Below are 27,060 nucleotides of genomic sequence, written 5' to 3'. Positions count from 1 at the left end.
AAAGTCTTAAATAATCAGGTCTTATAAGTGACCTTCTAGTGCCATATCACCTCATTAGAGAACTTCGCTGTCAGACTGTGGGCTTATTTGTGTTTTCCCATGATGCATTGAATGTCACCCTTTTCACTTATACTATGTGTTTATACAATTCTCTGTTCTCAATTTAATTATTAGTTATTATTAATCTCTGGCTCTGTACCACAGCGTGTCTTTGTCCTGTTTTCCTCCCCTCACCCCCAATTGGTCATGGCAGATGGCTGTCCCTCCCTAAGCCTGGCCTTGCCGGAGGTTTCTTCATGTTAAAAGGGAGGTTTTCCTTTCTACTGTTGCCAAAGCACTTGCTCATACCGGGTCATATGATTGTTGGGATTTTCTCTATGTTCTTTTTATCATTGTAGGGTCTTTGCCTTACAATATAAAGTGCCTTTAGGCAATTGTAGTTGTGATTTCATGCTATGTAAATAAAATTTAATTGAAATTTTCATACTGTTTCTATTCCTTCTCTGCGCAGAAGTCCATTTTGAATTAGCTTCTTTGAATCCGCTACTGACAGTTTTATCCAAATGAAATTCAAATGTGAGAACATTATCAATTCATTTACAACTAAACCATTCACAGGTTTTCTATTTTGTTCCCAGGTTGAAATGGGGAAAAAAAATCAACACGTGAGCCTTAAACTATGTTTTCTATATTCATGATTTTTTTTTAAATAAAATTACGTTATCCCTACAACTGCATACACACTGGAAGTGATTCACAGTGACGTGGCAACCAGGAAAGTAAAGGAAAATCTACAACTTCAAGTGACTATGGATGAAATAACTGCTGGCAATGCGAAGTGTGTGGGACCCAAGATAAATGTTTCTCAACTTCCAGGTGAGTCAACCAGTAAGAGTGAAAAATAAATGTTTGACATATGACCAGGTAGTAATATCTTCCACAGGATAACTAAGCACCTGGAGCCTGGAATGTATGCAAACAACAAGCCATCAGCTTCAAAGCAATGTGCGATAAACAAATTATTTCCAATCTATAGGCACCTTAGTTGGGTTATTTGGGACTTAATTGATGTTATGGGATTGAAATACAAGAAAATACAACAATGAAAAATGTCTGTACAGCTAATTGAAATGTAGTTAAGGGTTTTGGTAAGTACAGGCAGGTTTTAGTTGATGGCACTCAGACACATTACTGTTATGTTTAAAAAGACATTTGTTTCACTGAAGCATGAGTTTAATAATTTATACATGAAGCTGATCTAAGCATAAAAAGAATGGTGGTTAAAAGGGTGTATTAGGATGAGGTATAAGGTAAAATGGGGTGGAGTAGGATGCAAGTGGATTGGGGTTGCATGGGGGGTTCCCCACCTGGTCACACCTTGTTGCAATCTACTTGGGGGAGAACAGTGGTAAAACAGGGTACAAAACATTTATGGATGCTTCACATACATAAACAAAATAAGGCATATGTTTGCATCAACTGACAACAGCATAGTTTCAGAAAGAAAGAAAGAAAAAAAAATGTAACAATAGATTTTTTTGTTTGGTAGCAGTTGATAAACTATTTCATTGACAGCACATAGTGAAAACAAGAGTGAAATCGTAGGTATGATTGCGTTCTAAGTGCTATTTCTAGAGGTAGCCTTTCACTGAAGTAATACACAAATAGTAACTGTCGTATTAAAACAGGCAGCTGCTATGTCCTTGTCTGTAATATACACACAACAACTACTGAGTCTCAACCAAAATATCAAATGAAGAGATCAAATAAGAAAAACAATGGCCTTTTAGGAAATTGTCTATATAATAATAACGGCATTTAGAATAAAACTAATTAAAGAAATGTTACATGAGTCCTAAAAACTGGGTTATCACTTGCATCTGAATCCAACATTACAAACCAGTATTGCAGTTTGCTTCATCATGTTTAATGATGCAGTCTGAGTAGTTCAAGAAGGTCAAGTCACAGATTCAAAGATTTGGCCTTGGATTCAGGTTTGTTGTCCATGCGACAAGCACTTGATCAAATGAATGGTAGGCAGTTCAAGATTCATGCATGATGAGAGAATGACAGCTGACAGTCAAACAAGGCTTGGTATAAGATAGCGACAATACGGCAAAGACTGAGCAAAAACCATCCGCAAATTACTTGTTTTGATTTGACTAAACCTGCTGCAGAAACAAAAGGAACTCAATTCATAAAGACAATTTAGAATCACATCTACAGAGATATCAAGTATTTGATATTCTGTAAATGGATCAAACATGAAATAAAATGCAAGAAAAAAAAGAAAATATGACCATAAAATAAGAAAACTGGAATTAAAATTCATCCTGCTTGTCTTAAAACGGTGGCTTTCTGCATTAACAGCATTTGATCAAATGGAGAGCTTTTTACTTGTTGGTAATTATCTAATTAAACTAATTAAATTAACACACATTAGCTCCTTTATGTTGATAAAATAGACTCAATTTGACTTTAAAGTATTTCAAGCATAAAATTATGCAGTGTGTTTTTCTTTAAATCATTCAAAAGGCTTGTAAACAAACGTGATACAATATTTCTTTTAAAGCTGTCGTAGTGATCTGCAAAATTGGAAACAATATTGCTCTTGTATTGCAGTGTAGAGCTATAGGTAACTAGGTATAGGTAAGTCTCATGTGTGAGAAACTAGTCAGATTAGGTTATACGTGATTTTATTTGTATGCTGAGCTTACTTTATAATTACTGAATCCTTTCACATTACATAATAAAGAGCTTTTGAATTTGGACTGGCTGATATTCATCTAAAAAACCTACATTTAGCATTTTTTGTTGATATCAGCTGGTATTATCTCAGTTCTCTTTCTCCACAAATCCAGTAAATATATCTAATATAGTATAAACTTAGTAGTAGCATCCACATCTACGCAGTACATGAGCCAGTTATAAAAGTAAAAAATAGTAAAAATTAATTAAAAAACAGATTTTCAATTATCTTTCAGTTTATGAGCTATCGAAAGTAATTAAATTCACTGTGATAGAAGGTAAAGCTTATATGTCCTCTCCATCTTGGTTGTCTATTACCTATTCTGGGAGAGGTCTCTTCTCTTCTCAAGTTTGTGTAAGTTTTTTCTTATCTGTCCTCCTATCCCGTCTATTTCACTGTTTCTATTATTTTTACTTCATATTTAAAAAAAAAAAACACCCCCCCCCCAGAAAAGAATAGAATAAGTAGCTGTTTCCACAGCTAGTTTCATAAAGTTTAATTTATTTTCTACTGAAGCCAGTGATGCTCATTAGTCACTGAAAACATTAAACATTAATTTAACTAGTATTACTTTCTGAGCACAGGTCTGGAACAAATCATCCACAATGATGATGATTTAGACAGATGTCTGTCAAGGAACATAATGTACACTGTTGTGCAAAAGTCTTGAACCACACCTCACTTCTTTATGTTTTGCTTCCATGGATCCAGATTTTCTTGTAATGTTTTTAAAATGGTCTTCAGCAATAGTTTTCCAGATTTTCTGAAGGTCTTTTTTTAAGTTTTTTGTTTTCTTGGAAAGTTAGCTGCATTTTCTCCAATTTTCAGAAAAAAAACACCAACAATGACACAGTTAGGCAAAAATAAATATTATATTATCTAAATATTATTATATATTTTCACCAACAGGGTGATTCCCAAAGAGCATTGGCAACAACCTGGACACAGGACCTGAGAGATACAGCTGGCCATTCAGTTCATCCATTTACAGTTCACCAAATACTCCTAAGGAAGGAAATGCTAAATTACACAAGAACTAGACTGAATGTCCTATGGAATGATGAATTCACATGTCTATAGCCAACTGTAAAACATGTTGGAGGCTCTGTTGTGAGTTGAGTCTGCATTTCAGCCAGAGTTTTCATTATGATAATGATCCAAACCACACTGCCAGCGCAGTAAAAGTATACCTGACAGAAAAACACTAAATGGATTATCAGCTACAGCTTAGCCTTGATCTGAACATTATTTAAGCAACATGGGATCATCTGAACAGAGAATGGAACAAAAGGCAGTCAAAATCCAAAGAGGAGGGTTTTTTTTAAAATGTCCTTTAGGAAGCCTGTAGAACTATTCCTGAAAACTACAGAGAAATTAAAAGAAAGCTTGCCTAAGATGGTTAAGTGCCTCTTGACAATAAATAAAGATGTTAATACAAAAATATTGGCTTTTTGTACAAACATCATTTTTGCCTTATACACCGTATTTATATATTTATAAGTATACTGATAAGTGGGATGCAAAAGTTTGTTAATAGTCATTACTTGCCGGTATAAATCTTTGGTTGTTACAATAAAAAATGTCAGTTAAATATATCATATAGGAGACACACACAGTGTTATTTGAGAAGTAAAATGAAGTTTATTGGATTTACAGAAAGTGTGCAATAATTGTTTAAACAAAATCAGGCAGGTGCATAAATTTGGGCACCACAAAAAAAATAAAATAAAATAAAATCAATATTTAGTAGATCTGCCTTTTGCAGAAATTACAGCCTTTAAACGCTTCCTGTAGGTTCCAATGAGAGTCTGGATTGTGGTTGAAGGTGTTTTGGACCATTCCTCTTTACAAAACATCTCTAGTTCATTCAGGTTTGATGGCTTCTGAGCATGGACAGCTCTCTTTAACTCACACCACAGATTTTCAAAAATATTCAGGTCTGGGGACTGAGATGGCCATTCCAGAACGTTGTACTTGTTCCTCTGCATGAATGCCTTAGTGGATTTTGAGCAGTGTTTCAGGTTGTTGTCTTATTGAAAGATCCAGCCCCGGCACAGCTTCAGCTTTGTCACCGATTTCTGGACATTGATCTCCAGAATCTGCTGATACTGAGTGGAATCCATGTGTCCCTCAACTTTGACAAGATTCCCAGTCCCTGCACTGGCCACACCACCATATTTTACTGTAGGTAGCAGGTGGTTTTTATTTTGGAATGCTGTGTTCTTTTTCCTCCATGCATAACGCCCCTTGTTATGCCCAAATAACTCAATTTTAGTTTCATCAGTCCACAGCACCTTATGCCAGAATGAAGCTGGTTTAGCATACCTCAAGCGGCTCTGTTTGTGCTGTGGGTGGAGAAAAGGCTTCCTCTGCACCACTCTCGCATACAGCAACTCCTTGTGTAAAGTGCGCCGAATGGTTGAACAATGCACGGTGACCCCATCTCCTGCAAGATGATGTTGTAGGCCTTTGGTGCTGATCTGTGGGTTAACTCTGACTGTTCTCACCATTCGTCGCTTCTGTCTATCTGAGATTTTTCTTGGTCTGCCACTTCGAGCCTTAACTTGAACTGAGCCTTTGGTCTTCCATTTTCTCAATATGTTCCTAACTGTGGAAACAGACAGCTTAAAGCTCTGAGAAAGCTTTCTGTATCCTTCCCCTAAACCAGACCTTCCCAAAGTGTGGCGCCCGCCCCCTAGGGGGCGCGCAGAGCCATGGCAGGGGGAGGGCGCGGGATGACAAGGGGGGGAAAAAAACAAAACGCTTGGACACTGCGAGCACGGGGCGCCTACAGAAACGCAAAGCAGGAGATGAAGCATAGCTGAATATGTTTCCAAACCAACTTCATTCTAAGCCAAAGACTAGAAAATATGGTGAAGCATATCTTCCCTTTGGTTTCACCTGCACAAGTGCCGAGGTAGGTCTCCCCTGCAGAATTGGTTTTCCCTTCGTCGGGAGCAGCGCTGGGCTGTTTAAATCACGGTCAAACAGTATCTCACATTCTTGATTTTTAGTTCACAAACACTTCTTGTATTGACTAACTACTCCTGACATTTTGGAGATATACATACTATACTATACTTTATACAGTAAAGTTACAGTGGGATACAAATAATATCAGGCAGATCCTGCCACGATTTGTTCCCTCGGTTCAAATCACGGACAAACAGTATCCCACAGCTGTTTATGTTTTTAAACCTATTTTGCACAGAGAGGCATCTTTTGAAAAATGCATTGATAGCAATGTTGAATATTATTACACAGGAGAAAAAAAAACAACTACACATAAAATAATCACACCGTGACGCCTCTGCCTTTGTAAATGGAGGGACAGTAACTGCGTGTGTATGTAAGCGTGTAAAACCTGCAGACAGTAAGATTAACAGTATTTTGTCTCTATCTGCCATTCTGCAATTCATCTTCAATCTCCGTTTTCGGTGATTCCCAACGTCGTTTACGTGTGGACGAAACAGCTGCGTTTTCAAAAATACTCGTGTAGGTGCGGATGTAGCGTAAAAGAGTTAGTAGTTTATTTTCTTACTACCTGCAATTTATCGCAGATTACTTGTATTTGCTTAATTGTTTACTAAATGTTTGAGGTGTGAAAGAAACCGCAATGGAGCAAAATATGGGTGTGTGTGGTTGGAGGATGTGTGCGTGTGTGTGCGTGTACTCTTCAGAGACCATTAAAAGAGGAGGGAAACTTACAATTGACCCCCTTAAATACTCTTTCTCATTATTGGATTCACCTGTGTATGTAGGTCAGGGGTCACTGAGCTTACCAAGCCAATTTGAGTTCCAATAAATAGTTCTAAAGGTTTTGGAATCAATAAAATGACAACAGTGCCCAAATTTATGCACCTGCCTGATTTTGTTTAAACAATTATCGCACACTTTCTGTAAATCTAATAAACTTTATCTCACTCCTCAAATATCACTGTGTGTCTCCTATATGATATATTTAACTGACATTTTTTATTGTAACAACCAACGATTTATACAGGGAAATAATGACTATTAACAAGGTTGCCCAAACCTTTGCATCCCACTGTGTACTTATATACTGTATTTCAATGTATATGTCCACATGATTTAATATAAGACATTGCACCAATTTTTATCTACGTTTAAAATATGAAGAAATAAGGCAGGCTCAAGACCTTTGCAAAGTACTGCCTATCATTTCGGTGTAGATGGAAATCATGTGACACTACAGTCACAGGAATGTCATTTAACACCTCTATTTACGAGCACGCATACAGTCACATGGTACTAGCATGCACACTCTAATCCGCATGCTACGAGCTCAATATTCTCTGACGACTACTCGTGCCCACTGGCACCAGTTTTCTTGTAATGTTAACAAGTCTCTGCTGAACAATTAATATGAAATTAATGTGATCATTCCAGTCTAACCAAAGCTGTGGCAAAACACAGTGCTGATAAAAACACCTCTCAAAGGCTCAGGGAAGATACGAGATATGAGCACTATCGTGCCATGTCCCCAAATAGCACAAATGGCTATAGAGCAAGGACCTGATGCCAAGCAACACGATACACTGCTGGAACCAGGTTCTCAATCTGCATGACGCATGAATAGCTGGTGGACCAGATGCGTGTGTCCCAAACAAAACATTACACACTGCCAAAAAGATACATTCTCACAAGCAATTTCACTACATATACTGCTTACTGCTTAAACAAAAACAAACAAACAAAAGAAAATAAAACAAAACAGATAAGGGTGGTAATTTGTCATTCTGACATTGCTGATTGTTTCCTTCAACAATCACTATTTTACAATCTTTTTAATATAACTGTGTTCTGTGTAAAATGGATTTGCCCTAGCTTCTGGCATGATTCAAAACAAGTGGGCAATTTTAACAGAAAAATATTTTTGTTAGCAGTTAATTTAATCTTACTCACAAAAGGATGCTGAAAAATGTATTGGCTTAAATTTCTATACAGTTTGAAAATTGTGTTTGTCCGGTTTCCCTCATAGAATTGTGGCCAAATACATTTCCATATAGTAAACAGGGTAGATATTTGTTGGTGTATTAAAAAAGACAAATTTAGATTATTTGACTTTAATTTTAACTTTAATTTCTTTATACTTTGTGACCTAGATGTCAAGAAGTAAGACCGAGTATGTGAGGAAATTACTTGTTTTTGCAGTGTAAGCCATGTATGTTTTCTTTCTCACATACATACACACTGATAATGACACAAACAGGCAAGATGAGAGAGGTAGAGGAGGCATTACCCCATGAAGCTCCTTCAAAACGATAACAGGACAGAAACAGGGAGAGGATTATGTAAATTAGCACATTGTACAATATCATAACACACACACACACACACACACACACTCTCATACACACCTCTCACACATACATAAAGAGGTCATCTGCTTTTGTAAGGTTAGTGTATGTGTATAGTGTTTGTGGTCAAGGCAAACGTTTTGGCACAGGAACAAATTTTGTGTTTCATACATTTTGCCATTTGTTTCAATGATATAGTGAAAAATAATCGCAATCATTTCATAAGCTTCAAAGAGTTCCTTGGCAAAAAACAAACAAACAATCAAATTCATGCAAAGAGACAGTACTTATAGTTATGACACCTCTTCTTTATAATTTCTCCAGTTTGCTGTGGCATGCTCAATATCAGCTTCTGGACCAAAACCTGAATAAAGGTGACTCAATCCTGCCTTATCAGTGCTCAGAGTTGATCAGTTTGTGAGCTTTTCGATTGTCCAGCCACTTCCAGTGAATAAGAAACAATTTGCTGAAATTATGTGAATCTGTACTTAGTGATAACTAAGTGGCTGAGAGAGCATCAAACTAACATTTTGGATCCATACCTAAGAGAATCTTTAAAAAAACAGGTAAACAAGCAAAACATGAAATGTAAATGATTGTTCTTCACTTAGAAACATGTAAAAATAATTAAATGAAAACTGAACCAGTACAGTATATAAAACACAGTTTTTGCCACTATCAAAACTTGACTGTAGCTATGACTGTATATTTGGCTAACCAAAGGTACGCACTATCATTTAAATTATATGTCATCTCTCAGTGTAGTGTGGTATTTGATGTATATTGCACATAACACACCAGATTCAGGATTAACAATATCTGTAAATGTCTCATTTTATCACAGAAAGACAGAAGCTGTGGAACTTACGAAAAAGCAAATGCCACCAGTGCCCCACTGACCACTATGAAGTCCAGGATGTTCCACAGGTCTCTGAAGTAGGATCCAGGATGAAGCAATAGCCCCAGGTCTACCATCTAAACCAAGAACAGGTAATTTATGTTCTTTTGCTTATTTTGTTTAACTTAAAATTACCTATTAAAATCAACTGTTATAAGGACTTTCTTCTGTTTATACTTTTGCTGATAATGAGTATCCACTATTACAATGGTAATAGTGTATGACAAAAAATAAAAAAATAACAAAAAAATGTTAGAGACAGCAGTGTAATCACTCTCGCTGGCAGAAGAGTAAGACAAAAGTCATGAACTGCAGATTTAAATGAATATTGAAATGCGATTAAATATGGTGTTAAATTCCTCACTGACAGAACACTGTCAGATTTAAATACTGTGGATTATACATATAAGAACCATAACACAGCAGATATACTGAGTGAACTGCACTGGTCACAGTGAGGTACATTCCTGCCTCAGTATCGTATTATAGTATTACTTATTTGGTTTCTGCAAGTAAAAACTGAAATGACTCACCAGTTTGCTTCTGATAAAATATAATGAAAACACATACTAAATACAGTGAACAATAGTGAATTTCAAATGGTATTAGTGTTTACCTTGATCACCATTTCAAAAGTGAAAACACCAGTAAAGGCATAGTCCAGATATTTGAGCACCTGTAAAAAGACTCGATTATTACTGACAAAGACAACAAAGTAGAAAAGAAACTGTAGATACTATTCTGAAATAGTTCTACTTGCGTAATAATCCAGTATATAATAATCTATCATAGATGTATGGCCCCATTTTTAGGCGCCACACACAGACAAAAAATATATATAAATGTATATAAAAAACCTGACTCAGGCAGAAGAAAAGATAAGAAAATATACTTCTCTCAGTTCTGTATGAGTACAGTGGGTATTGTATGTAGTTTTATTACTGTGTACTCTGTGTCTCACATTGTTGCGGGGTGCATTAGTCCAGACAGGGTCCTCTGCTGCCAGAGCAATACTGCTCATCGCAATGACAACCAGGATGGACATCTCAAAATAACGCAGAGTCACAATATAGTGACACAACCGCCTCACCCTGAGGAAAAAGAGGCCAAGAAAAAAGAAGTAAGTACTTGCTGTTGCTTCACTGTTCTTGTCCCTTCCCACACTCCAGCAGTGTTAAAATGCTATATACAACTGGTGCCTGTCAGCACTCATCTGTACCATGAGATTGGCTTTTAGTAAGACATGCAATATGTTCTTTTTTACAGATATGAAATAAAATACCACCCAAGAGCTACACTGGCTAACATTCACAGGATGTTGTGATGGCTCAGTGTGGTAGCACCTTATAACCATATGGAGGGAGGAAGCAGAGCTCAGAACTCACGGATTGGTCTGTCCAAAGATGAACATTGAACTGTAAGGCAGGATGGGTTTAGGCCCACTTGGGCCTAGATCCTCCAGGGTCTTCTCATTTATGGGCACTGTTTCACAATCAATACTGTTCACTGCAAAGAAAGATCATCAGACCGTGATAATGCTCATTAGTGGCACTGAATATCATCATCATCAAGATCACTATTTCTGTCATATAATGTGTTTCTCAGAGCAGCATTGAAAAATGAATACAATGTCTTTCAGCACCAACACGAGCGAGGGAATTATCTTCCACGGCACTGAAGGAACCCTGAAAATGCTGGCTAACGACAAATGTAAATTCTGCAAAAATATATAATTCATGTTGGCAAGAATGTCAATTGCAGGCAAGTAAAATTAACATTGAATCAGTGTGCAACTTTGCTACAACAATGCCGGACTCTAGAGCAGGGCGATATTACCAAAAATATTTATCACGATATACATTTGAAAATTTGCGATAACAATATAATTAACGATATAAGTGACGATATAACTGACACTAGGCAAAATACTTTACAACTCCACAACTTTATGCGTGCAAAAAAAAAAAAAATCAATTAAAAAAGCAGCTGTTTTTTATGTGCATTAAAGTTATATAAAAATTTAACAGTGCAAATGCAAAATCCTTGCTGACAGTTTAACCAAAAGGCATTTCCAGTGGAAATTGGCCGACATATCCTCAGCATAACCATATATATATTTAAAAAGAGGTTATACACACACAATACGGTAATATTATGTTGAAGCACAGTGCGTATCACTCCGTTCGTAGCTTAGCAAAGTCGTATTAAAACATTTTCCAGCACCGTGTACCACAAATAATCGTTTCGAATTCAGTAAACACAACCAGAATTCATACATAAGGCACATGGGATTATAAGGGGCACTGTCGATTTTCGGAAAACTCAAAGGATTGATTTTAAGTGTGCCATATTTTCCAAAAAACATGGTAATAACGACGGCCCGCTAGCATGCGCTACCAAAAATAGTGCTTTGTTGTGTATCTGACGGACGAAAGCTAAAACAGTGCGACACCACTGAAGTTGCAACATAGAACCAATTCTGTTTCATCCGTTTCATTCACCGATCCGCTTTCGCCCTTCTCATTCTCTGTTGCCGGCACGCTTTTTCTGCCATTTGCGTATGAAAACAAAGGCACTGCGCATGCGGGTTTTACCCATATTCTATCACGATATTTCATTTTCTTATTGTTGCCCGACATTATGACATTGTTGCCCGGTATTACCGTGAACGGTATGGCCCAGCCCTACCGGACTCTGCAGTTTTTTCTGGTCCCCACCCAAACTGGACCATGTGTGAGATATTTGGCATGTTCTCCCAAAATTGCTGACTGTCTAAAACCAATTTGAGCTTTATTGATGACTGGAAAAGTTTCTCTGGAAAAACTGGTCTTAGGAACGATTACATCCATTTCACTTTGGATGTAGCAGCCTGCCCTCCCCCCCAAAAAAACAACAACAACAAAACAAAAAAACAAAAAATAACAAATATCACATAACAAAAAAAAAAAAAGACTGTACAGAGTTGGGACCCGGAAGCAGAGTTGCAGAGTTACACACACCTCTCTGCAGCTTCTCTCCTCTTGTTACCACATTTAACAAACCATGTTATCAACTCCATCCCCATAGACACTATCTGCTCACAGGCCACCAAAAACAAACCAAACATCAGCAAAAAATAAATGATTTAAACATTTAAAAAAAAATCACAAAAAAGTAACAATATACTATTCAAAACTGCAATGAAAAAAAAACTGTTGTGGATTAACATCAGATATCTCTCTTCTAAGTCCATGTTAGTAAATTAATTAATAATTCATCAACATATTGATTTACTCTGCTTTACATAAACTGGGTTACAGCAGGATGATTATGTTAGTTTAAATGAATTAACATGCCTGACTAATACTAACTGATAGCACAGGCTGGGGTGAGGGAGTGACAGCAATCTCCACTACTCCACCTTAACCATACATCAGAGTTTTAATTAATTTTTAAAGCCTGACACTTAGCCTCGTGCATCCTGACTGGAAAACTCGAAAATCTGTTTTTAGTTGTTGTCTATCTATTGTCCGCCTGGTCCACACTCAGAGTTCATATCTGATTCTATCTGATTTCTATCTGTCTTTCTCCAGCTGATCTTCAGTAATTGCTTCCTACAACTCAAAGATGTCATGCCATTGCGACATATATCTTAATTTTAAATATGATCAACCTATATCTATTAATGGGCTACGTACCAAAGGCCTTTAAGCTGGGAGTAACTCAACCATTACTTAAAAGGCCATCACTTTATCCAGCTAGGGGCCAATTTCCAACCTTCCTTTTAATCTCAAAAAATCTTTAAGTAGTTGTAAAACGGATAACTGATCATCTTTAGAGAAATTGTTTATTTGAAGAGTTTCACTCAGGTTTCAGAATTCATCACAGTACAAAAAAGCATTAGTAGGGGTTATAAATGATCTTCTCATGGCCTCTGGCAGTGGCACGTCTCTGTGCTTGTCCCACTGCTCAGTGCAGAATTCGATACTGTTGACCACAATATTTTGTTACAGAAATTAGAGCATACCATAGAAATTAAAGGCTGCGGTGGTGTCAGTCACATGTAACAGGCTCAGAATTTTTCATTTAAATATATAGTCCTCTTCAAGCATTAAGTTTATTTCTGGAGTTACTCAGGGTTCCATGCCAGGACCAATATGGTTTACATTATGCATGCTTCCCTTAGGGAGTATCATTAGAAAGCATATACACACACTGCTGCTGTGCAATTTTATCTTTCTGTCTTAGGTGCACCAGCGCAAAAATTAGGTGCACCTAAATTTTTCAACCACATCACTTAACAACGCAACTTTAGATGTTCATTTTTTTTAAAAATTGCTGTCCTTACTGACAATATTAATTTGTAAATGATTAACTAACAGTCTTGTCAACACAACGTTCTTTATTTGGAGCACATTTCTACAAGGAAGATAAATTACCGTATTTTTTGGACCATAAGACACACCGGATTATGAACTTTAGTCAACTCATTCTTCTTGCTTCCTCCACTTCTATACCATTGATTCATGAATGTTGAATTCTCTCGCAGCTGCTTTATTCTCATGTTCTACTTAGTGACTGATAAGAGTTTGAAATCCGCTTTGTAAGCATGTCTCTTAACAGGTGCCATTTTTGGGGTGCACAATAAACAGAATATAGTAATATTATGTTGAAGCACAGTACGTATTAATCTGCGACGCTCCTGACTACAGTAGCCGTAATGCTCCAACAACGTAGGATTTTTTTTTGTCGAACCATTGAGAAATTAGGTTGTATTTCCGACCAAATTGGTCGCATTCTAGAGCCCTGTATAGCGTCAAATCAATCATAGAGCACTCCACTCTTGGCCTGCTGCCTTATATGTGGTTTTTAGGTTATTTAAAGATAGAATGGAAGGCAAAGCCTTCAGTTTTTAGGCCCCTCTTCTCTGGAACCAGCTCCTAGTTTGGCTTCGGGTGACAGAAACTCTTTCTACTTTGATGATTAGGCTTAAAACTTTACTTTTTGAAAAAGCTTGTAGTTATTAGATTACCCTAAACCCTCCCTTAGTTATACAGGGAGTGCAGAATTATTAGGCAAATGAGTATTTTGTCCACATCATCCTCTTCATGCATGTTGTCTTACTCCAAGGTGTATAGGCTCGAAAGCCTACTACCAATAAAGCATATTAGGTGATGTGCATCTCTGTAATGAGAAGGGGTGTGGTCTAATGACATCAGCACCCTATATCAGGTGTGCATAATTATTAGGCAACGTCCTTCCCTTTGGCAAAATGGGTCAAAAGAAGGACTTGACAGGCTCAGAAAAGTCAAAAATAGTGAGATATCTTGCAGAGGGATGCAGCAGTCTCAAAATTGCAAAGTTTCTGAAGCGTGATCATCGAACAATCAAGCGTTTCATTCAAAATAGTCAACAGGTTCGCAAGAAGCGTGTGGAAAAACCAAGGCGCAAAATAACTGCCCATGAACTGAGAAAAGTCAAGCGTGCAGCTGCCAAGATGCCACTTGCCACCAGTTTGGCCATATTTCAGAGCTGCAACATCACTGGAGTGCCCAAAAGCACAAGGTGTGCAATACTCAGAGACATGGCCAAGTTAAGAAAGGCTGAAAGACGACCACCACTGAACAAGACACACAAGCTGAAACGTCAAGACTGGGCCAAGAAATATCTCAAGACTGATTTTTCTAAGGTTTTATGGACTGATGAAATGAGAGTGAGTCTTGATGGGCCAGATGGATGGGCCCGTGGCTGGATTGGTAAAGGGCAGAGAGCTCCAGTCCGACTCAGACGCCAGCAAGGTGGAGGTGGAGTACTGGTTTGGGCTGGTATCATCAAAGATGAGCTTGTGGGGCCTTTTCGGCTTGAGGATGGAGTCAAGCTCAACTCCCAGTTCTACTGCCAGTTTCTGGAAGACACCTTCTTCAAGCAGTGGTACAGGAAGAAGTCTGCATCCTTCAAGAAAAACATGATTTTCATGCAGGACAATGCTCCATCACACGCGTCCAAGTACTCCACAGCGTGGCTGGCAAGAAAGGGTATAAAAGAAGAAAAACTAATGACATGGCCTCCTTGTTCACCTGATCTGAACCCCATTGAGAACCTGTGGTCCATCATCAAATGTGAGATTTACAAGGAGGGAAAATAGTACACCTCTCTGAACAGTGTCTGGGAGGCTGTGGTTGCTGCTGCACGCAATGTTGATGGTGAACAGATCAAAACACTGACAGAATCCATGGATGGCAGGCTTTTGAGTGTCCTTACAAAGAAAGGTGGCTATATTGGTCGCTGATTTGTTTTTGTTTTGTTTTTGAATGTCAGAAATGTATATACACACATATATATATATATATATACATATATATATATATATACATACACATATATATATATATACATACACATATATATATATATACATACACATATATATATATATATATATATATATATATATATATATATATATATATATATATATATATATATATACACATATATATATATATGTCGGTGGGCAAGAGACGAAAACAGGGCGTTGTTGGAATGCTACTATGCAAGTAACCCCGGCGGAAGGGGCTACATGAATAGGATGAGGGACCTATGGATTCTTCGATACCCAACATCCACAATGACGGCGAAACAACTAGTAGCTCAGTGTTCCAACATTCGAAAGAAGGGACTGCTCTCACAGCTAGAGATTGACGAGGTACAACACAAATGCTACGGCAAGGAGGAGTCAGGACGCCAGGTCAGGGGGGAGATATCATCACCCCCACCCGAGATTGGGTACATAGCCCCAAGTGCGATAGGAGAAGGATCGTTGAGTGCGAGAGGAACTGACCTGAAAAATAGGATCATGGCCAAGCTTGAAACCTGGATCCCGCGTAGCCGGTTACCAAGATTACGTGAAGTTCCCTCAGAAGGTCTGCTAGATGATGTTAATGCAGCACTACGGGCAATACCTACAACCACGATTACCGACACTAACAAGCTGATCTACAATACGGCAACAGTGATCAGTGAGATGCTTGGCTACAAGTTGAACAGCGACAAGGGGCAGTACCCTCCATGGAGAAGGAGGCTAGAGGGCAAGATCAAAGTAGCACGGAGGGAGGTTAGCCAACTAACGGAGTTGCAGAAAGGTGCGACAAATAAGGTGCCTAAGAAATACAGCAAGCTGTCCATACCTGAGGCCTTGGAAACTGCCAAGCAAAGACTCACAGCCTTGGCCAGCCGCTTGAGGAGGTACACCAGAGAGATAGAAGGCAGGAGAATAAACCAGCTGTTCTCCACAGAACCAGCAAAGGTGTACTCTCAGTGGCAAGGGAACAATAAGAGAACAGCACCACCAAGGCTGGAGACGGAGCAATACTGGAAGAGCATATGGGAGAAGGATGCAACCCATAACGGCAATGCTCAGTGGCTAGAGGATCTGAGGGCTGACCACAGCGACCTCCCTGAACAGGGTCCAGTAACCATCACAGTGGCAGATATCCAAGAAAGGGTCTCCAGTATGAAGAGTTGGACAGCACCAGGGCCCGACATGGTTCACGCCTACTGGCTGAAGAAGCTGACTGCACTCCACGAGCGTCTGGCAGCACAAATGAACCAGCTGCTAGTTAACGAAAGACACCCGGAATGGCTAACTGAAGGCCGGACGGTCCTGATCCCCAAGGACCCCAAGAAGGGACCGGTCCCCTCCAACTACCGACCAATAACCTGCCTCAGTACTACATGGAAGCTCCTGTCAGGCATCATATCGGCTAAGATGAACAGGCACATGGGTCAATACATGAGCGGGACACAGAAAGGAATTGGCAAGAATACCAGAGGTGCAAAACACCAGCTACTGGTAGACAGAACAATCAGCCGAGACTGCAAGACCAGACTGACCAACCTGTGCACTGCCTGGATTGATTACAAGAAGGCCTATGACTCAATGCCCCACAGCTGGATACTGGAATGCCTAGAATTGTACAAGATCAATGGGACCCTAAGAGCCTTCATCTGGAACTCAATGGGGATGTGGCGTACAACACTAGAGGCCAACTCCAAGCCCATAGCACAAGTCACCATCAAGTGCGGGAGCTACCAAGGAGATGCTCTGTCCCCACTGTTGTTCTGCATAGGCCTGAACCCCCTCAGTGAGATCATTAACAAGACTGGCTACGGATACCGACTACGGAACGGAGCAGTTGTCAGCCACCTCCTGTACATGGATGACATCAAGCTGTATGCCAAGAGTGAACGAGACATCGATTCACTGATCCACACTACCAGGCTATACAGCAATGACATTGGAATGTCGTTCGGACTGGAGAAGTGTAGTCGGATGGTAACAAAGAGAGGGAAGGTAGTCAGAACTGAGGGGATTGAACTACCAGAAGGCAACATTGCAGACATAGAGGACAGTTACAAGTACTTGGGGATCCCGCAGGCGAATGGGAACCATGAAGAGGCCGCTAGAAAGGCTGCAACCACCAAGTACCTGCAGAGGGTCAGGCAAGTCCTGAGGAGTCAGCTGAATGGTAAGAACAAGATCCGGGCCATCAACACATACGCCCTGCCCGTGATCAGGTACCCTGCTGGGGTAATAAGCTGGCCAAAGGAGGAGATAGAAGCCACTGACATAAAGACAAGAAAGCTCCTGACCATGCATGGAGGGTTTCACCCCAAGTCCAGCACCCTGAGGCTGTACGCTAAGCGGAAGGAAGGGGGCCGGGGACTGGTGAGTGTCAGCACCACAGTCCAGGATGAGACAAGGAACATCCAAGAATACATTGGGAAGATGGCCCCAACTGACCAAGTGCTCAGTGAATACCTCAGGCAGCAGAAACCCAAGAAAGAGGAGGGAGACGAGGAACCATCATGGAAGGACAGGCCCCTGCACGGTATGTACCACCGGCAGATAGAGGAGGTGGCTGATATCCAGAAATCCTACCAGTGGCTGGACAAAGCTGGACTGAAAGACAGCACAGAGGCACTAATCATGGCAGCACAAGAACAAGCTCTGAGTACAAGATCCATAGAGGCTGGGGTCTATCACACCAGGCAAGACCCCAGGTGCAGGCTGTGTAAAGATGCCCCAGAGACTATCCAGCACATAACAGCAGGGTGCAAGATGCTAGCAGGCAAGGCATACATGGAACGCCATAACCAAGTGGCCGGCATAGTGTACAGGAACATCTGTGCCGAGTATAACCTAGAAGTCCCAAGGTCAAAATGGGAGATGCCCCCAAGGGTGGTGGAGAATGACCGAGCTAAGATCCTGTGGGACTTCCAGATACAGACGGACAAAATGGTGGTGGCTAACCAACCGGACATAGTGGTGGTAGACAAACAGAAGAAGACGGCCGTAGTGATCGATGTAGCGGTTCCGAATGACAGCAATATCAGGAAGAAGGAACACGAGAAGCTGGAGAAATACCAAGGGCTCAGAGAAGAGCTCGAGAGGATGTGGAGGGTGAAGGTAACGGTGGTCCCCGTGGTAATCGGAGCACTAGGTGCGGTGACTCCCAAGCTAGGCGAGTGGCTCCAGCAGATCCCGGGAAAAACATCGGAGATCTCTGTCCAGAAGAGCGCAGTCCTGGGAACAGCTAAGATACTGCGCAGGACCCTCAAGCTCCCAGGCCTCTGGTAGAGGACCCGAGCTTGAAGGATAAACCGCCCGCAGGGGCGTGCTGGGTGTTTTATACATATATATATATATATATATATATATATATATACATACGTATGTCTACGTTTTGAGGTTTAAGAAGGTTTTTACCACAGACCTAGCTCAGCGGAGGGACAGCAGCAATCTCACATGGCTGAAGATCGCTACTGCCCTTGATCCCAGGTTTAAAGACCTTAAATGCCTTTCCAAAGATGAAAGAAGAGAGGTGTGGGCATCAGTACATGACCTTCTGATGTCAGAGACGGATGCACACCAACCATCTGCTCAGACAACAGAGGAACTCTCACCAAAGAAGAGCAAGATGTCCATCTGCTTGCTGGGTTCTCCTAATTCAGATACAGAGGAAGAGGATGATGCTATAGACTGCTGTCTGAATCTGTACAAAGCAGAGCCCAAAATTGACATAGGAGAGTGTCCACTACAGTGGTGGTTAAAGAGAGAAGGAGCACATGCCAGGCTGGCACCTATTGCACGCAAGTACCTGTCAACCCCTGCAACTACAGTGCCTTGTGAGAGATTATTCTCACTCTCAGGTCACATCATTCAAAAGAAGCGTGCTTCTTTGTCATCAGACAATGTAAACAGAATAGTCTGCCTCAGTAACTGGCTGAGTGCAAAGAAGGACTAAGCCAGATCGCTCCTTTGAAGTGAAAAATGTTCAACATTCTGGGTTTTCAGCCGTGTCTTTTTGTGTTTTAAATACTGAGTTTTGTGGACCCTTTATTGTTATAATATTCACTTTAACCTGTAGGCCTGGGTTCGGTCACTGTTGATGGCCTTAAAGGTTTTTTGTAAGTTTTCACTGTGTTAAAGATTGATGAAAACTATTAAAATTCTCTTTGAATTTCAGCATACATTCTTTGTGTTTATTCAGCATTTACTTAATTGTGTTGCATAAATGTCTGTTACAATCTTAAAATATAAAGAATAAAAAAATGTAATTGGAGCCTGGCTATTAATCAAGTAATTGTGATTAATCGCAATTAATGACAGAAAATTGTGAGATTAGTTAGTTAATTTTTTTAAATCTATTGACAGCACTAAAAAATACATCACCTGGATCACCTGTTGAGAAAGAAAAGAGAAAACAAGCAAAAAAAGAGAGCAATATAATAAACAACATCATCGCGATGATCTATGTGAATATAACAGTAAATACTAAATATTGAATATTATTGCAGCACATAGGATTGACAGCGCACAGTGTGCTTTGAGGTAGAGGCCAAAAAGGGTGTAGTTTGTGTCTGTGAGCACCCGTGTGTACACCTGTGAGCATGAGCGCGCTTGTATTTAAAAGGTTCCTTCATGTAATGATCTGCTAGAGGGTGTGGGGGGCCATAGCCCCATCCTCCAGGGCATGAAGCAGGTATGGAGGAGATCCAGGCTCCAGACATCCAGAGGCCCTCAGAGCACAAGAGACCGAGGAAGATCAATGTAGGGGCAACCATGCCACTCTCCTGGAAAGAGCTGAGGAGAGCCCCAGATGAGGAGTCACTCAGCAGCCACGGAGCAGAAGCCAGGGGGGGTTGCAGTGACGGGCTCGTGAGCTCCGCCGGCAGCCAGCTGTGCCAGCGTGGCCGAACCCCAGGCCTAGAGGCTGAGGGTACCCCACCCCCGAAGGGGCCTGAGCGAGCCCCAGGCTCCAGGCCCCAACAAGCAGCCACCAGGAGTGAGCCGGTGCGTGCCTGGACGTCCATCCCCGGACACAAAGAACCACCAATGCGTCTGTCACTGGCAGGGGGAGTGGTGGGGGAAGATAGGCCTCTATACCTTGGAGGGCTTGAGATGTCCCTGAGCTTCTGTATGTTATTGTAGGATCTATCCCCCTACAATATAAAACTCCTTGAGGTAACACTTGTTGTGATTTGGCTCTATATAAATAAAAGCAAACTGAATTTAAAGTTGAGTTTCTTTTTCTCGTGTATGATACCAAGTGTACTGCGTATCACACTATTTTAGAGTTCTTCACTAAAACAAAAAGAAATCAGCTAAATACCCACGTTAATTTATTTGTTCACATTTCAGATTTCTTTTCATTTCATTTTCTGGCTTATTTCTTGTCTCTTTAACACTCAAAATCAGTGACAAGAGTTAAGAAAGAATATGTAGCTAATATCCTTCAACTGTGAAAACTAAACCATTTCATTGTGGGCTCCTCCTGTGCAACAAAACTACTTCCAAGAGAGCTTCAAGCCATAAAGAGCCAGAGCTAATATTAATTTCAAAGACACAACCCCTGGAAGAGCTACATCTGACAGGGACTTTTGTTTAGTTTCCTGGGGATGTTGTGGTATTTTTAAAATCAGATTTAAAAGCCCACAAAGAACCATACAAAATTAGCATTGGTAACAACTGAACTAAACTTAATCATATACAGTGGCTTGCAAAAGTATTCGGCCCCCTTGAACTTTTCCACATTTTGTCACATTACAGCCACAAACATGAATCAATTTTATTGGAATTCCACGTGAAAGACCAATACAAAGCTGTGTACACATGAGAAGTGGAACGAAAATCATACATGATTCCAAACATTTTTTACAAGTAAATAACTGAAAAGTGAGGTGTTTGTAATTATTCAGCCCCCTTTGGTCTGAGTGCAGTCAGTTGCCCATAGACAGCTGCTCTGTGACAGCCTCAGAGGTTGTCTAAGAGAATATTGGGAGCAACAACACCATGAAGTCCAAAGAACACACCAGACAGGTCAGGGATAAAATTATTGAGAAATTGAAAGCAGGCTTAGGCTACAAAAAGATTTCCTAAGCCTTGAACATCCCATGGAGCACTTTTCAAGCGATCATTCAGAAATGGAAGGAGTATGGCACAACTGTAAGCCTACCAAGACAAGGCCGTCCACCTAAACTCACAGGACGAACAAGGAGAGCACTGATCAAAAATGCAGCTAAGAGGCCCATGGTGACTCTGGACGAGCTGCAGAGATCTACAGCTCAGATGGGGGAATCTGTCCATAGGACAACTATTAGTCATGCACTGCACAAAGTTGGCCTTTATGGAAGAGGGGCAAGAAGAAAGCCGTTGTTAACAGAAAACCATAAGAAGTCCTGTTTGCAGTTTGCCACAAGCCATGTGGGGGACACAGCAAACATGTGGAAGAAGATGCTCTGGTCAGATGAGACCAAAATGGAACGTTTTGGCCACAATGCAAAACGTTATGTGTGGTGGAAAACTAACATTGCACATCACTCTGAACACACCATCCCCACTGTCAAATATGGTGGTGGCAGCATCATGCTCTGGGGGTGCGTCTCTTCAGCAGGGACAGGGAAGCTGGTCAGAGTTGATGGGAAGATGGATGGAGCCAAATACAGGGCAATCTTGGAAGAAAACCTCTTGGAGTCTGCAACAGACTTGAGACTGGGGCGGAGGTGTCCGGTGCCATGATGGCACCGGTTCTGACATAAACGGTAGTAACCAGACCGAAAAGCAGCGCACATTTCGGTGCTTTATTTCGGTGCTTTTTTTCCCTGAGCTGTGATACACTTTAGATTCTAGCCAATCATTTTACGTTTCCGAGGATAGTAGGCGGGGCCAGGTACGTACGTTCTGTTAGAGCAGAGCTACAGATTAAAAATGTCCAAGGCGAAGCGGTCAAAAGTCTGGCTGTACTTCATAGCAAAATATGCAAACTCAGCAGCCTGCAACAAGTGCTTTAAGCTGATACTGTGATACTGTCAAAGGAGGTAACACCTCAAATCCGATGAAACACCTGGCAACGCATAGCGTTTTTTTTAAAAGCCCAGAAATGCGCCGTATTTGATAGCTTGCTGCGAGACCTCGCACCGAGCGCATCTACTGCGGGCGGGTTGCCTGTTATGCAACATCCCCCAAAAACACGAAGAGAAGAGTCCTGGCCCCTAGCCCTGCCAGTGTAGCAGAAATGATGACGGATGATGGTGGCAGCAGCCGTTCTTCTCTGCGTGAGTAGCTAATTTACGTTGAGTAGGCTAACCACGTTATTACATTAATGCATGTAAGGTGAACTAGCAAACATCATCATAGCTACATGCGGCTGTCTTCTTGTTTGATGGCAGATACTCCCTTCACCCTGGCTAAAAAGGCTAAAATGACCAAAGAAAAAGTGGAAAACAGTTAAACATGAGAGGTTTAGGACAAAGTTTGTGTTTTTTCCATTGTTTAAGCACTGCTTCCAGCCAAGAGTGATACCATATATGCCCCATAGCTGCAGAAAAGGCTAACATTGTTATATTTTTACAAAAAACAGCTGAACATGAGAGGTTTTTGGACCAATTTTGTGTTCTCCATTCTTTAAGCACCGGTTTGAGCACCGTTTGAGCACCGGCACCGTTTCAAAAGTACCGATTTGGCACCGGTATCGGATAAAACCTAAACGATACCCATCCCTAGCTGTAATTGCAGCAAAAGGTGGTTCCACAAAGTAAAGACTCAGGGGGCTGAATAATTACGCACACCTCACTTTTCAGTTATTTATTTGTAAAAAATGTTTGGAATCATGTATGATTTTCGTTCCACTTCTCACGTGTACACCACTTTGTATTGGTCTTTCACGTGGAATTCCAATAAAACTGATTCATGTTTGTGGCTGTAATGTGACAAAATATAGAAAAGTTTAAGGGGGCCGAATAGTTTTGCAAGCCACTGTATATGTTAATAGGTTAGGTACTGACTTTGTATTAGGGTGGTCTCTCCAGGTGGGGAGGTGATAGTCACAGGAGGAATCTGGATGGAGGTTTGCCTAGTTCGTCTGACATTCCTCTGGTTATCTGAGTCTTCTATATGGTCAGGAGGCCAGCTAGTGCCCCCAGAGCCTTGCTGGGGGGTGATAGCCAAGGACTCACCCTCTGAATCGCCAAACCTGTGCCAAAAGAAGAGATATAATCTTAGTTCCTCTACTGTGTACTGTGTAATGTTGTGACTTCTGCAGGAATTGTTCCTTGTTCTGGTTGAGACTCAAGGAAACTCTGGTTCACACATTATGCCTATAACTAGGCATAATGTGTCCATGTAATTCACCTTTATTACTGAGAAAAGGGGGTGTCTGCCTTTTTATTATTTTTTCCCACAATAGAATAGAACACCTCTTTATTGAATTATTTTAAATTATGTGTGCTCCATGCCAACTGTGCCAATAAAATATAAATAGTAAGACAGCAGGAATTAATAATAAACAGGAGAAATATATAAAATTAAAGGGAATATATACAAACTAGTAGAATATATTTCAAACAAGAGAGACGTACATTGGAAAACAAAGTGCTTGGAAGTAGTGCAAAGAACTTGGTCTAACTAGAGTCTGTGTGTGGGTGGCTCGAGTGATGAGGGTTACTCAAACCATGGCTCATATTGGTGAGGTGAGTTGTCAGGGGCAGAGTGAGATGAGTGGTCAGGGGCAGAGTGTGAGCTGATAGTGTTTGTTATCAGGCCGAATTGCCCAGGGAAGAAGCAGGTTGTGAGTCTGGAGGTGTGGGACCTGTGCCGACCAGAGGGCAGTGGGTTAAACAAATGGTCCTGTTTTTTTTTTTTTTTTGATACAAGAAGATCCGGTGATGGCCTCCAGGGGTAGCAGAGGGTAGCCAATTTTTGGAGCAGAGTTAATTACCCTCATTTTCATTGTAGATATGAAATATTATAAATTTATCGTTGAACACTTATAGGTAACCTCCTTGGGCTCAAATTCCAAGCTCCAGCCTTTTTATAGTGTCACTGTGTAGTTGAAATCAAATAGTGAACAGAACAACAGTATTACCATATGTAACCATAGTTTTTACCTCTGACTATGGGTCTTCTCTCTGTCATTAGATTCTGTGGAGTGTCCCCTGGATCCGTGAATGCGATGCCTTCTTCTCTCTCCACTGGCACCACTGCCTCCTCTGGAATTCCTATCTCCATTCCTGTTAGACAAATGTCCATCTTTGTGGCGAGATCTTCGCTCTCCCCTCCCTCCACTACTCACTGTCCCGTTGCCACCTCGGGACTGCCGGTGTGAATGATGATGGTGGTGATCTCTCTCGCCTACGTTCCCCCAACCTCCACTGTCATCCACTGAACACTGATGGCGGTGCTTCCTGCCTCCCTCCCGGCTGTGGGACCTCTCACTCTTCCCCCGTTTGTCCCGGCTGCTGTCATGGTTTTTGGAGCGGCTGTGATGGATGTGATGTCTCCCATTATCATTAGTTTCCTGTTTTCGTTCTCTGTCTCGGTGGTAGTGCTGATGGCGGGGCTGGTGAGGCACAGGGGGAGGTGGGTCCGAGGCAGTGTCAGCCTCCTCTGACAAGCAAGTCTTCTTGTGGTGGTGCTGGCTGCTGCCACTGTGGGGCTCAACAACCAACGGCCGGTCAAGGTGAGTCTTCATGTCTGGCCGCATGTGTAGGGCTGACGCTATGTGCAGTCGCTCTTCTGAAGTTAGCTCACTGTACAGCGCCTCACAGCTTGCGTGGTTCTGTTTTCTCAGTTGGCTGGCCCTTTGTTCCCACACCGACATCGTCTTCACTGACCTCTGCTGCTCCTTACTAGAGAATGGAAAAAGAAGACAAATTATAACCACTGTAACATTAATTTTACAACCTAAAATAGTGTATATATTCTGAATCATCAACATCAACTTTTAAACCAATGCAATAGTCACAATAATCTGTAAGTTCAGCAAATGACAAAACCAATTCCAATGGACAGGTAGAGTATCCATTGTGACAAATTCAGTATGTATGCATTTTATAATTCATAGCACATAAAATTAGCTGTATACGCTATTCAGTGTTGGGAAGGTTACTTTTAAAATGTATTACACTACAGATTACAGAATACATGCACCAAAATGTATTTTATAACGTATTCCGTTACATTACTCAATGAGAGTAAAGTATTCTGAATACTTTGGATTGCTTAATATATTGTCATGCTTTTTTACAACTACATGAATGTACTATTGCTGTGTGATTTTTTTTACTATTACTGAAGGTTACTTGCCATACCAATACTAACTAGATTTTTAAATGTTAATATAAAACTATTCTGCGCGTATATAAAACAGGTCCGCGGTTCTGAACCGTAGTAAAGGGACCTCTGGCTAATACGTCAGGTTCATGTCGGGCTCGTAGCCGAAAACTAGCTTTACTTTGTTGTCTGGGTCAACTTTGCTAGCGAGAGATAGAGAGAGGCGCTGAAAAGCTGGAACTTATTGTTTTGGAAGAAAATACGAACACAGTGTACAGTTGAGTCTTAATTGCTTACTTAAAACTGGGCTTGTCAGGCACTCTTTTTTGGCTGCAGCAGTTTTTATTATATTTACATGCTTCCATCTCCCGTTTCTGTTCGGTGACAACTTGTACTTTCGACTCTCCTTTTTCTCCCTCCCTCGCTCACAGACACATAACGGGTATGACAGTCCATTCTCCCTGCAGCACGGACTACACTGCCCATGACGCTACACATTCTTTAGGGCTATGCCTCAAACACTCTGCCTATCGCCTTCGTATTGAATAATTTTTTGAATAATAATTTTTACAAATATTTCTTCACGTCATTTATGCGGGCCACAAGTAGAGGTGACATGATTGAGACACACAGTCTCTTAATGAGTGTTTTGCTTGGGTCCAAAAATAGAGAGGCCTAAAATATGAAACAGGAAAAAAAACGCCCTGTAATCTATTTATTTCAACAAAGTAACTGTCGTGGGTTTAGGAGTAAATCTTTGGATGAAAGGAAAGCTTATCTTAAAGAGAACAATATTTGCTTTAAGTGCTGCGCTTCATTCACTCATCCAGCGAAAGACTGCCACAAAAATGTTCAGTGCAGAGAGTGCAAGAGTGAGAACCACCTTACTGCGCTACACCCAGGGCCTGCCCCCTGGATATCAGAGACTCCTGTAACCACAAGAGAGCAAGGCGGGGAGCAAGGAGAAGAAGCACCTCAAGCTGTCACAGCAAAATGCACAGACATTTGTGGGACTACCGTCAGAGCAAAGTCGTGCTCCAAAATCTGTCTTGTCAGAGTTTATCCAGCTGGCCAGAGGGAGAAAGCTGTTAAGGCGTACATTGTTCTCGACGAGCAGAGCAATAAGTCCTTGGCAAGAACAGAGGTTTTTGAGCTCTTTGGAGTTACAGAGGGCACGGCAGCATACACCTTGAAGACCTGCTCAGGAGTTATTGAAACAACAGGGCGCTGAGCCAACAATTTCATCATGGAGTCATTAGATGGTAAGACTACTCCCCACCTTAATCGAATGTGACAGGCTCCCTGATGATAAGTCTGAAATCCCCACACCTGAGATCGTCAGACATTATCCACATTTCAAGCGGGTTGTGGATAAAATCCCGGCTATAGATCCATCAGCAAGCATCCTGATCTTGCTCGGTCGAGATGTACCACAGGCACACAAGAGTGATACAATGGACCCCACGATGCCCCCTACGCCCAGCATCTCGACTTGGAATAG

At 41.0% G+C, this 27,060-nt stretch overlaps 1 protein-coding gene across 1 annotated transcript in view; it reads right to left on the bottom strand.

The window, feature by feature from the left end:
• LOC309719252 (voltage-dependent N-type calcium channel subunit alpha-1B-like) overlaps nucleotides 1–27,060 on the bottom strand; it is a 327,817-nt gene that overhangs the window by 143,363 nt on the left and 157,394 nt on the right. The window contains exons 21-26 of the mRNA XM_082555244.1: nucleotides 24,395–25,135; nucleotides 23,294–23,481; nucleotides 10,354–10,474; nucleotides 9,930–10,059; nucleotides 9,585–9,644; nucleotides 8,939–9,045 (exon numbers count right to left, since the gene is read on the bottom strand). Of these exons, the coding sequence (XP_082411370.1) occupies nucleotides 8,939–9,045; nucleotides 9,585–9,644; nucleotides 9,930–10,059; nucleotides 10,354–10,474; nucleotides 23,294–23,481; nucleotides 24,395–25,135 (1,347 nt within the window). The remainder of the gene's footprint in view (nucleotides 1–8,938; nucleotides 9,046–9,584; nucleotides 9,645–9,929; nucleotides 10,060–10,353; nucleotides 10,475–23,293; nucleotides 23,482–24,394; nucleotides 25,136–27,060) is intronic.

Source organism: Aulonocara stuartgranti (genome assembly GCF_965226115.1).
Source record: "Aulonocara stuartgranti genome assembly, chromosome: 12".
In the NCBI taxonomy this organism is placed as follows: domain Eukaryota; kingdom Metazoa; phylum Chordata; class Actinopteri; order Cichliformes; family Cichlidae; genus Aulonocara; species Aulonocara stuartgranti.
The sequence above is the reverse complement of the archived record's forward strand: the minus strand, read 5'-3'. Positions and strand labels throughout refer to the sequence as shown.